The 13,559-nt window shown below is 41.7% G+C and overlaps 1 protein-coding gene across 1 annotated transcript in view; it reads left to right on the top strand.

Moving 5' to 3' along the window:
- LOC112676718 (SV2 related protein) overlaps positions 1-13,559 on the top strand; it is a 70,823-nt gene that overhangs the window by 33,191 nt on the left and 24,073 nt on the right. Inside the window, exon 6 of the mRNA XM_025474287.3 lies at positions 3,477-3,601. Within this exon, the coding sequence (XP_025330072.1) occupies positions 3,477-3,601 (125 nt within the window). The remainder of the gene's footprint in view (positions 1-3,476; positions 3,602-13,559) is intronic.

The following is a 13,559-nucleotide window of genomic DNA, read 5'->3' on the forward strand; positions in this document are numbered from 1 at the left end:
ATTGAATGGATGATGCCTATCAGTACCCTTAGTGCTGGGCACACAGCAGGTGTCTAATACATGTATGTTGAATGAATGAATGAATGAATGAACGAATAATATATAGCATTTTTTCTAGCATCTGGCATAGAGCAGGCACTTGATATATGCTTATTGTTAAGTGAATAATTGAATGAACAATTTAATGAATACATAATGTCTATACTTCTCTCTCTAGAACCTGGCATACAGGGGATGCTCAGTAAATGATTACTGAAGGAAGAAAAGGAGAGGGGGAGAGAGGGGAATGGGGAGACTGGGCCAACAATCTAAAAGGTAGAACAAATGTTAGGCCAGAATGACAAGTGTAGTTAATGAGAAGCTCAAAAGCCCAGGAGACATTTCTGCAGAGTCCCGAGCAGTGCTTGGATGAGGCAGCTGGCAGTGCCCGTGCCTTTGCAGTACCCATGACAATACTCACAAATGGTTGCTGAGTCCTCATTTCCTGGCCAGCTGGAAAGCCCTGACATCAGTGGGCAAATGCAGAGCTAGCTGCAGTCTGCTGTGACCCTGCAGGACAGGTCACATGCAGGTCTTTGCTGCCTGGCATGGGGTCATGTGGTGACCCCAATGGGGTAGTGAAGCTCCCAGGCGGTCGCTGGAGAGAGGCTTAACTCTCAGGTGCCAGTCGGGGTGCCCTCTTTTCTACCCGCTCCTCTTCTCCTCCTCTGTTTTCCCTCTTTTCATTTTCTTTGCTGCTAATGATGTCCTATCTCTGATTCAAGACTCCTTGGGTTCCAAGAAAGCAAACCCTTCTTAAGATAGCTTAAGCCACAAGAAAGGAAGTAAGTAAATATGTGGCAAATACTAATTTCGTAGTCGTGTGTTTCGGAGTGTAGAAATGTTGCTTTATTATTGTTGCAATAGATCCATAACTCCCTAGGCTTAGATAATTCCTATCCCATCTGTTTTGTTATATACTTAATATCTTTCTTTATATCAATTTTACTTTTTAAAAAAGATTTTATTTATTTATTTATTTATTTATTTATTTATTTATTTATTTATTTATTTATTCATGAGAGACATTGAGAGAGGCAGAGACACAGGTAGAGGAAGAAGCAGACTCCCTGCAGGGAGCCTGATGCGGGACTTGATCCCAGGACCCTGGGATCATGCCCTGAGCCAAAGGCAGACACTCAACCACTGAGCCACACAGGTGCCCACAACTTCGTTTTTTAAAAAAACAAACAAACTGGGACACCTGGTTAACTCAGTTGGCTAGGTTTCCAACTCTTGATTTCAGCTCAGGTCATGATCTCAGGGTCCATGTTCATCAGAGAGTCGAGATTTTCCCTCTCCTTCTGCCACTCCCCCCACTTGCTCTCTCTCTCTCTCAAATAAATAAATTAAAATCTTTTTAAAAAACCCTTAAATGCATGTTTTTGGAAAGGGAAACTTTATAGAGAGTCCTAAATAGGAAATCAGTAGCAATTGTCCTAAAAAGGAAATAGCTGCAAAAATAAATACAATGAAAATAAAACAATGTTACTAAATTCTAGTTGGTTACAGTTGCCTCCTGTCCAATCTGTTAAAAATAGAGATTAAGAGTGTTTAAAAAGATGTTAAAGACAGACTAGCACCACATAGATCTTTTCTCTTGGACATAATCAGAATAATGATTGGAATGAAAAATCACTTTCTTGCAAGCTAATGAAAGTTATTTAAAGTATTCTCTCTCCCACTTGAAATCATTTTCCAAGAAACTGGAAGTCATCTGTCAGACCTCCAAATTTCCTCTCTAGTCCCTTTTAATTCATTTTAATTTCTTGTAAGTTTATTTATTTAAGTAATCTCTACATCCAAGATCAAGACTCCCATGTTCTTCTGATTGAGCCAGCCAAGGCACCCTCATTCATTTTAACTGGAAAGCTAAAGTCAGTGTGCTTCAGACTTCCCACCTGAAGTGTCCCCAGGGAGACGAGAGGGCGCACTCAAGGCTGGATCTGGGGGAAGTACTACAGAGAGAGACCTGCCCAGACACCATGTTGCAGGTCTAAAATCCACATAGAATTTGTGTTCTATTCCATAATATGTTTGGTGTTGGTTAGCGTGAACCCAGGGTCCTGGGCTTGAGCCCTACATCCGGCTCCCTGCTTCTCCCTCTCCCTCTGCCTGCCGTTCCCTCTGCTGCTGCCTGTGCTCTTTCTCTGTCAAATACATAAAATCTTAAAAAAAAAATAACACCGGGATCCCTGGGTGGCGCAGCGGTTTGACGCCTGCCTTTGGCCCAGGGCGCGATCCTGGAGACCCAGGATCGAATCCCACGTCGGGCTCCTGGTGCATGGAGCCTGCTTCTCCCTCTGCCTGTGTCTCTGCCTCTCTCTCTCTCTCTCTGTGTGACTATCATAAATAAATAAAAAATAAAAATAAAAATAAATAACACCTTAAATTGCATTCACCCTTGATTGTTTCTCAGTCTCTAAGAGTAATTAACACTCCAGGAATACGCAGCATGTTTGTTTTGCAGCATTGTTATCTCTAGGTGGTTCTCAACCCCGTGAAATACAATGTTCCCTTTACTTAGAAATTGTTATGAAAACTTTTAATAACGCCCTTAATTATCCAGAAATAATTTAAAAAATAAAATAGCCACCCACATCATCTTTAAAAGAAACCAGTTATAAAAAAAATAAAATAATAAAATAAATCAGGTATAATGCCCCAAGTATGATATAATGGAGAACTTTTTAAAGGAGGCAGTTAGTTAAATTTATTTTCAATATGCAAATGTGCATGCACAAGTGTCCAGATAAAAAGAAGTTAATATTTGTCTCTGATTATAAATAAACTTGTATTTAACTGAATTTTGTTGATGCTTTTTTCTTTATATTTGACATTTTGAAATAGATTTAGATCAGTCTATTCATAGATACACGTAGAAACCCTATGAATGCAGACAGATACTGGAGTGTTCCCTCAATGACTCAAATACCATATGCAGTGTTGCCATTGACAACATGGCTTTCTGAAATGAAGAACAATTTTGTAAAGTTCCAGAAAAACCACACACAAACTTCCTTTGATTTACCTAGAAGTTGGATTCCTGCAAAATTAAGTGTATATTCAAATCTTATTTCTATATAAAATAGAGTGAAGGTCAAGGTACAGATAGTCATGGAGTTTTCACCTGGACGATAGGCAAGTAGAAAGTTCAATTTGAGATGGTGCAGGATACAAGACAAGTCTTTATTGAGTCTCATGCACTGCATCTAACATCTCAGGCCCCTATATATTAAATGCCAATCATTGGGGCAACCAAGAATGCTGCAGAATTTTCCCACAGCCCTTCCCCCTGGAGGTTGGCACCATCCCACAGAGAATCTGTGCGGATTGCTGTTTAGCATGACCCCATTGATGACTTTCAACAGGTTTGGGGGCCACATGGCCTGGAGGTACTGAGAAGCTCTGTGACTTGGTGTCTTCCTTCTCCACAGGGGCTGAAGATCAGTGTGCTCTGGACTCTGTACTATGGCATCCTCAGTGCTTTCGCACCCGTGTACAGCTGGATCCTGGTGCTCCGGGGCCTGGTGGGCTTCGGGATCGGAGGGGTCCCCCAGTCGTAAGTAAACGCCCAGCTCTGGCCACCCAGCAAGACAGCCAGTCAACTATGTTCATAGCCTGGGGGGGATGCAGAGATGGTCCACTAGGGCTTCTGGCATCAAGGAGGTATGATGTAGCCAGAAAATAGTACCATTATCAGTAATGATTGGCAAAACAAAAGCAACATAATAGGGGCACCTGGATGGCTCAGTCAGTGAAGTGTGTAACTCTTGATCTTGGGATTGTAAATTCAAGCCCCATATTGGGCCTAGAGATTACTTAAAAATAAAATCTTAAGGGGCACCTGGGTGATCCAGTCAATTAGGCATCTGACTCTTGGTTTTAGCTAGGGTCATGATTTCAGGGTCCTGGGATCGAGCCCCACATCAGGGTCTGCATTCAGTATAGAGTCTACTTGTGATTCTCCTTCTGCTCCTCCTGCTCCTGCTTTCTCTCTTTTCTGTCTCTCAAATCAATCAATCAATCTTTAAAAAATAAAATCTTAGAAAAACACAACACAATAGCTGGAAAGTCATAAATGTGAAATAATAATAAAAATATAGATCTAAAAAAAGGGGTGGGGGGATCCCTGGGTGGCTCAGTGGTTTAGCACCTGCCTTAGGCCCAGGGTGTGATCCTGGGGTCCCCGGATCAAGTCCCACATCAGGCTTCCTGCGTGGATCTGGCTTCTCCCTCTGCCTGTGTCTCTGCCTCTCTGTGTGTCTCTCATGGATAAATAAATAAAATCTAAAAATAAATAACTAATTAAAAAATAATAAAATAAAAAATAAAACTACAGATCTAGCCTTGATTGGACATATTTCTAGGCACATCGCAGCAGCCCCAGGAGGTATGTGTTATCAAATGATTGCAATCTCCCTTTTATAGTTGAAACCAAGACTCAATGGGTGAAATCATTTGCCCAAGACATATGGTGTGTAGTGGAACTAAGAACCCGAGTCTGTCTGCCTACAGCATCCATGCTCTTAACCATCACAAGGCACATGAGGGCCCTCTTCCTCTTCTAACCTAAGCATGAGGTGTGGTGGGCCTAATCAGATGCAAACTGAGTCTTTGTTGGTGCTGTTGTTAAGGCACTGAGAATAGTCACAGTTGTTAGAAGAAGCCACTCTGTCCTGGAAGATGGGCAGACAATGGCATATGGGGTGTATCTGACCTGCAGACTAGTTTTATAAAAAAAAATTTTTTGGAACACAGCCACATCCATCATTTACATATTAACTATACCCATTTTCATATACAGCAACGGAGTTGAGTAGTCTCAGCAAAGACATTATTTCCTATCTGGCCCCCTATAGAAAAGGGGCCATCCTATAGGATGATAATGGCCAATATTTAGTGTTTACTAGGAGGCATGTGCTTTTCTAAACAGTTTACCAGATTATCTCATGTAATCCCCGCAAAACCCTAGGTAAATTCAATTATTCATCCCATTTCACAGATACAGAAACTGACGCACAGAGAAGTGAAGTGACTTACCCTAGGTGACACAGTCAGAAAGAGGCATAGTGAGAATCTCAGGCCCTCTAAGTCCAGAGTCTAGGTGCTAACCATTGCATTGTACTGTCTCTCTATTAAAGATGCAAAGGATTTGGAAAGACCTAGAGGCAGATTGAGGATGATGTAGAATATTTCATATGAAGGGATCTGAATGAAAAGAAGAAGCCAGAGTTGAGTTCGAGGAAGGATAATAGTCCATTTGGGTTAGCTCGTTGGGGTGAGATATGTGAGAATTGAAAGCTAAGGTTGGACAGGTAGACCAGGGCAAGCTTCCTAAAGGTCTTGAATGCCAGGCCAAAGGAATTGCCTACAGGCAGTGTGGAGCCACTGAGACTTCTTGAGCAGGGGAGGTACTTTAGAAGTATTAATCTGGCAATAGTGGGTAGGATGGGTTGAAGGTAAGGAATAATAATTCTTGTTACAATAATTTAGGGAAATTTCCCACAAGGCCCAGTTTGTTCACTTATTTAATATTTCTTGAGCACCTACTATGGCACTGGCCTGTACTACACGCTGGGGATACAGCGTGAGCAAGACAAATACGGTCCCTATTACAGGTGGGGATCTCAGAAAACAGAATGTGAGATGGAGATTAGTGTGCAAGCAATTATTGAGATCAGCACCTGCAAGGGAATGAGTAAAGCTTGAATGGGCAGAGGGAGGAGCTGAGCAGAGCTGACCCTATAGGAGTTCCAGAACTGGAATGGCTCCTTAGAATTGTTCCAAAATGAGGCATGGGGACTGGACCTTTATACCTTCACATCAGCCATATTGGACATGAGGTGCCCTCAAAAAGAGAGCGTGACCTTGGGCAAAGTAGCTACTTTGGGGCAAGGCAATTTCTGGCAGGGCCCCAATTCTGAGTCCTTAGCAGGTAACATTCCTGGTCATTCCAGAGGGAGTATGTCCCTCAGTCCTGAAGGGTGAGTCCAGGTGGTATATCACAGAACCCAGGACAGTCTACCCTTTGTACCTCTTGGATCTCCTTGCTTCATATAATAAGTCTACCCCATCAGGGAACAGCTTTTCCAGCACTCTGGTCTTTTCCCTGAAAAGACTTAAAAGAGGCTGGCTAGTGAGGTAAACTAAAGTCCCTGTTATTGCTGCTGGTCTCATGGCTGCCGCTGATGCCTAATATCTCCCTCTCCGGCTGCTCGTGTAGGTTCCTATTGCCTTTGGCCAGCACTTCCGCTGATCAAGATGGTTTACCTGGTGAGGTGTTCCAGACCACATGCCTCAGTCACTGTGCCCTTCTCAGGCCATAGCTGCTTCTTGTCCATTTAACACCAAAATTGGGCAGAGAATTACCAAGAGATGTCCAGGATATCACCTGGGTACCCCATTAGATAACAGTAACCCTATTGCCTCCTGATGCCCAGGATCAATTCCTAAGACAGAATGCTGACTCTTGACACAAGGAACCCAAATTTACTAAGTGGCAGATGTTACATAGGGTCTAATGGGATTCTTGTTGGGGAAGCATGCCCTGGGGGAAGCATGCCCTCTCTGGAACCAGGACCTCTAACTCCACAGGTGAGGCAATTACAAATTCCTCCTTCAACCCTTTGATTTCAGAGGATGTATTCCTTCTACATTGCACCATATGATGGACATTGACTTAAGGGTATATTTTATCCTAGAAGACAGTATCCCATCCTCACAGAGCATTATCTCCAAGCCAATGCCTCCATGGCATCTTCAAGAGGCAGTTCCATCCCCCATCAGGCCAGCATCTTCAAGGTACCATAAGTGGATTCCATGGTCATATACCACTAGGGCATCTCCTTTGATATGTATCAGCTCCCTCGGTCTCAAACACTATAATGTGGGATTCTGTGTCAATGAGTTGAATACTTTGAAAGCTGGTGCTGGCTGGGACCCCGTAGGCAGGAAAGGCAAACCCATGCCCAGAATATGTGCCAGTTCCATCAAGATGAGTTACTGCTCCTTCCACAATGGAAGATGTCCAGTATCAATACTATGCCACCATGTGACATGGGACGACTCCATCCTGGGTGCTCTGCGTTGGTCTCTGTTGCTTGCAGAATGGCAGAATGTGCATGAGGATCTGGCCCAATTGCCTCTTGGGGGTTAACAGTTCACTGGTTGACTTCTTGAGCCTGTTGAGCCTGTTGAATATCACAATTTGGGAAGAGTAAGAGAGGGAATCTAGAAGAGTAATGCTAACACTGAAGTAGTGTGACTTGGTCATGATTACCAGATTCAAATTCTGTCAAAAAAAAAAATAAATTCTGACTGTCCCTTAACAGCTGTGTGCTCTTAGGCAAGTCACTAAACCTTTCTACTTCTCAGTTCCTTCATCTCTACAATGGGGATAATAGCATACCTACATCATGGGGTCAGTTAGAATATTACATGACAGCACATGTGAAATGCCTGGGACAGTGTCTGGCAGAGAGCACTCAGTGAATGTAAGCATTTGCGTGGTCTCCCAAAGGCTGTGAAGCTCAGGTGTCAGTGTGACGGATGTTGGATTCAGTGGGTTATTAGGGAAGGAATAAATGGGGACAGGAGATATAACCACATGGATTGAATATGAAAACAAATCCCCAGACTCTTTCTGCCACTTAGAGGCTGGAAGGGCAGTGAGTGGCTCTCAGTTCCCTCCAGTCCTTCCTTCCCTATTCATTATTGACCCCTCCAGGGCTCTGCAGAGTAGACATCTGACATACACTCCTGGGCCTAGAATAGGCTTAAAAACCACCGGAGCTCAAGGCAAAGGCCATTAAGCCAAGCCTATAAATCTGGGCTGGCAGGGGCTTGTGGCCAATGTCCTCCATGTCTGGACCAACTCCAGGAATTCCTACAAACAGCCACTGTCCCATTCATGAGCCATTCATTGACTAGGGGACAATCTTTCCCTAGTGGCTGGAAAGAAAGCACTCTCAGAAGTACACATTAAATTCCTTTCCCAGGGATACTCAGGTAGATGATGGCTGAACCCAGCCTCCAAATAGCTACCTGAATTTTCTTCCCATAAGGGAGAAGGGAAAGGAACTACATATTTAGAATGTTCAGTGATCCTTGTTTGAAATGGTGGAATGAGAGGAAGAAGCAAGGTTTCCAGGACCTTGAGGGGGCTAGCTGTTGTTGGGAAAAGGTTACTTATTACTGTCTAATTAAACCTTAGTCATGAGACCCTTCAGATGTGTATTGGTGGGCCATGTGCTTGGGGGATGATTGCCAACACGTATCTTGGGGGTTTAGAGATAAAGGGAAATTTCTAAAGGAATTTTTATATGTTAAAGTAGACTTACAGGATCCTGGAGGTCGGGCTAAGATTGCCTTCTGGCCTTAGCCAAGTATGAACATTGAGGTAGTTGAGTCTGTAGAGGAGTGTCTCTTTGCCTGTTTCAAGGACTTGTCAGTGTGCTTTGTCCTCAGCTAGTCCTCTGTTCCCACATCACAGCTAACAAAGGGCAGAGCTCAGATTTAAACATCACTTGACCCTGCAAACATATTTTCTTAAATACTGTATAGCTTATTTGAGGAGAGCAAATAAAAATTAGAAATAAAGGGCACCTGAGTGGCTCAGTGGGTTAGGCATCTGCCCTCGGCTCAAGCCCTAGTCCCAGGGTCCTGGGATCAAGCTCCAAACTGGGCTCCCTGCTCAGCAGGGAGTCTACATCTTCCTCTGCCCCTCACTCCACTCATGTGTGCTCTCTCTCAAATAAATAAATAAAACCTTAAAAAAAAAAACAGAAACAAAATTACAGAAGAAATATTTAGCCACCCAAGAGAGCCACTGGCTTCCCAGCACTTCCACGCCAGCCATTTACATAAAAATAATCATGTCTTAATTATGCAATGTTCTTAACTAGTTATAAAAATGGCTCCCCTGAGTTCATTATTTGGAAACATTTAGTTGCAGACTTCTTTTAATTGAAGGGTTTTTTTTGTTAAGATTTTATTTATTTATTCATGAGAGACACACACACACAGAGAGAGAGAGAGAGAGAGAGAGAGGCAGAGACACAGGCAGAGGGAGAAGCAGGCTCCATGCAGGGACCCCAATGTGGGACTCCATCCTGGAACTCCGGAACCACGCCCTGAGCTGAAGGCAGACGCTCAACTGCTGAGCCACCCAGGCGTCCCTAATTGAAGATATTTTTATATAATTAAAGCAACCAAGAGTTTCCATTCATTTAGACTTTGCACCATCTCACAAAACCAAATGAGTAAGTCTTTGCTGTATAATTTTTAAAAGTGCAAAAAACAACTGAATTTTTTCTTTCAGTTTTATTGATGTATAATTGACATCTAACACTATATATTCAAAGCATATAGCATAATAACTTGACTTACATATCTTGCAAAAATTATGACCTCAATAAGTTTAGTTAGCTCATCTGTAAACTGTATTATTAATAAAGAGCCCATCCCTCAGCCCTGATCTGTGCTTTTTTATGTGCTTCCTTCTATCCCTCTTTTTACTTTTAAAATTTTTTAAAGATTTTATTTTTAAGTAATCTCTACACCCAATGTGGGGCTCAAACTTCTATCCCTCTTTTTACTTTTAAAATTTTTTAAAGATTTTATTTTTAAGTAATCTCTACACCCAATGTGGGGCTTAAACTCACAACCCCAAGATCAAGAGTCACATGACTATGACTGACTGAGCCAGCCAGATGCCTCATTCCTTTTTTCTTCTATTATTTCTTCTCCCAAAGTAGGTGTTTATACTGGTCCTTGGTACTAAAAATAGTAACATTAATATTGATCATTATTGTAATGTCCATTGAGTGCTTACCAAGTCCTAAGCACTATGCTGTTCATTGACAACCCTATCACTCCCAGTTTACAGATGAGAAAACTGAGGCTCAGAGACTGTTAAAAAAAACTTGCTTAAGGCCAGATGGTTATTAAATGTGGTGTGGAGTTACCTCTTGCTTTGTAACAAACAACCCCACATTTATGGCTTAACAACAATTTATTGAACTCATGATTCTGAACTTGGGCAGTTTGATTGTTCTGGGCTCAGTGGTGCTCACTCATGTGTTTCCAGTCAACTGGTGAATTGGATGGGGGCTGGCTAGGCTAGCATGGCCACAGCTGACTCACCTGTGCTCCACAAGCCCCTCAAACTCCAACTGGCTAGCCCCAGCACCTGGTCGCCTGCACCTGGGCAGGGGTTCAAATCTGCAAGCAAAAGCCATAGAGTATCTTGAGATCCAAGCTTGGAATGGGCACAATACCACTTCTATTTCACTTCTATTCTCTATTGAACGAGAGCAAGACTCAAGGCCCAGATTCAAGGGTTGGGGAAGTAGACTTTGCATGGAGTGACATGTAAGGAAGCAAGATACAGGGAGGGAAAATAGTGGGGCACCTTGTACAAACCATCTACCACATGGAGCAACTGGGTTCAAATCCACACCCATCTAATGCCAAAGTTCTTACATTTGAACAGATGTCATGAAAGGATTCTGAGCTTATATAGTCAGAAAGTCCTGGTAGATCATTAATGTCTGCTGGGTCCCTGGTACTGATTTGGAGATGAATCTGGGGATGTAGAACTGGAGGTTCTGAGTGGTTTCTATTCCCTTTAATTAAGACAGGAAAGAAGATCACATTTGGGATGCCAAATAATTACCTTTTCTCTCTATGGAGGAGCAGCAAGAGGGAAGAGACTTTAACTCAAGCGAAGAAATTAGAAGTAACTTTATTTTTATCATTACAAGTAATACCATTTCGTTTTAGAAAAATTTAGAAAATGCAAATAAGCATCAAAAATGATCATTGCCTCTAATTGCAAAATATACACAAAATATATCTAAGAGACCTGTTGGCACCAGGACAGATTGTTTATTATTTCCAGTAGTGGGTGCTGTGTATTCTGGCAGAAATGCCCCTTAGCTAAAAGACTGAGATGGAAACCCGCCTTAACTGGCACCCTGGTTGTGTGTTAGCTACTTTTAAAGATTAATGCTCATGGAAGCTGCCCATCTATTCCACCTTGAAACCTCCTTAGAAGATTCTTCAGATTGGTGTCTAGAGCTTGCTCACAAACCTGTCCTTGGCACTGCTCTTTCCCCTCAAGACCAAGCAGAAATGCCAAATGGAGATCACAGGTCACTTCTTTCCAAGTATGTGATCCAAATGGCAAATCTCTAATTGCCAAGTGCTATAAATGTGATTATTTTCAGTGGGAATTTATTCACACCAGTATCAACTGTTTCTTGGCATTGCTACTTTCATTGCTCATTCTTTTATTCTTCAGTGTGATTGTAATAATCATCATACTTTGGATGAAGATCAAACAGCTCATTTTCATAATGAACTGCCATAAATAATGGCCAAGTAGGGGGCACAACGATTGCAGGAAAAAATGTTTCTTGTGGCTTAGGTGGCAAAAACAAGAAATTGAAAAACATCTAAGTATTCATCAACAGGGTTGTAGCTGCTTAAAAATAATGCAGTAGATCTATATGTATGTTAATATGGAAAGATTTCCAAACTGTCTTACTGAAAGCAGATCCTGATACAGAGATGCTAGAGCAAGTAGTTTAGTCTGGGAGATCCTGCCGCATGTATCTCCAGATTGTCCTGTTCAAGGGATGAGGGAACTGTCATTTGTTGAGAGCTCCTCCTGAGAAGTTTAAATTCCTTGGCACTCTTGGTCTGCCACAGAGGTTGGCAGAGCAAGTTTTAATAACCAGAGAAAGCACCAGGGGAGAGTTGCAGGTGCTGACAGTTGGAAACTAGATGGACATGCATGGAAGTGGCAAGAGTTGGAGCATTTGTATGGGTGAAACATGAAGACTATGCTGCATACATGTTAAGGAAGGAAGGGAGGGAGGGAGGGAGGAAGGAAAAAAGAAAGCAAGGAAGGAAGAAAGGGAGGGAAGACAGGAGGGAGAGAAGAAAAGGGAAGGGAGGAAAAAGGAAAGATATATTGTTTAAATTTATTTATTTATGTAGAGAAGGGGCTGGAAATTTGCAAAGCAAACTCCTGGTTGATATGGCTCTGGGGGAGCAGGATGGAAGTAGGGGCAATGGGGAAGAGGAAGAATCATCATATACTCTGTATATTTGTGTATCGCTAAATTGTTTTACAATGAAAATGCCTTCATGTACTACTTCTGTAACAAAAAAAAAGAAGAAAGAAAGAAACTCCATGCTATAGCATTGGAATTATTTCCAATAATTCCTTCATTATAAAAGGAAATCCTTGCCATCTAAGGACAGGAATAGCTTTGCCCTTAGAATATGCTGCTGCATGGTTAGTAGTTTAATTTGGTGGAGAAAAGGTAAACATGCCTTTCATCTTATTATTATGGATTTTTAAAAATAATGTAGGCACATCATTTGGAGAATAGCACAAAAATTTCAAAGAAGGGTACCTAGGTGGCTCAGTGGTTGAGCATCTGCCTTTGGCTGGGGTCGTGGTCCTGGGGTACCGAGATCGAGTCCCACATCAGGCTCCCTCCATGGGGCCTGCTTCTCCCTCTGTCTATGTCTCTGCCTCTCTCTGTATGTCTCTCAGAATAAATAAAATATTTTTAAAAATTTCAAAGAGGTCATCCATTGTAATCACTATAACCCTCCATAACCACTATAATCTTGGTCCCCATTCTCAGAGCTGAGTTAGTGAAATTCCTAATGGTTTTTGTTGAGAGAGGTAGGCATATAACTTGGGCATATAACTTGGAACAAGTTTTTTTGGGAACCGCTTTGGTAATATATATCAAAAGCCTTAAATCTATACATGCCCTTTGACACAAATTCCACTTAACAGGGACTTATCCTAAGGGAGCCACATGAAGACAAAGATGTTTTTAGCCTAAAGATGTTTACTAAAGTATTGTTTGTAATTGTGAAACCATCCAAATAGGGAAATGGTTGATAGGCTACAAAATTTAGCAGATCTGGATTAGAATTTTGGCTCTTCTACTTACTAACTTACTACCTATGTGATCCTGGTCAAGTAACAATTTACCTGGCATAGATCTAGAGGAGAAAATGAGAATTAAAGATATATACACACACAGAAGATTATAATTATCTACCCCATTGATTTGAAATGTTTATTGAGTGAGATAATGCATGTAAAACATCTAGAAGAATGTTTGGCACATAGCAGGTGCTCAATAAAAGGTAGCTATTATTAAGAAAAGTATGGTTCATGCATATGATGGAATATATGTGTGTAAGAGGATTTTAAATGGCATGGAGATGCTATTTATAAAACGAATAAAAAGTAGGGTTCAAAATTCTTGAGTATGATCTTAGCTAGAGAGAGATCTCGAGAAAGAAAAAGAGAGATAAAGACAAAAGATCAAGACAGGAAGAAAGAATATACTAAAATACTTATATTGTGAAGTAAACTAAATGGCATTGACTTTCTCTTTATACTTTTCTCTAAATAGAGTATATCTGAAATTCTAAAGTCCTAGCCTTTCCTCTGAGGCCCCTAAGAATTTTTCCTTCTTTGA

This window comes from Canis lupus, chromosome 26 (assembly GCF_003254725.2).
Source record: "Canis lupus dingo isolate Sandy chromosome 26, ASM325472v2, whole genome shotgun sequence".
Lineage (NCBI taxonomy): Eukaryota > Metazoa > Chordata > Mammalia > Carnivora > Canidae > Canis > Canis lupus.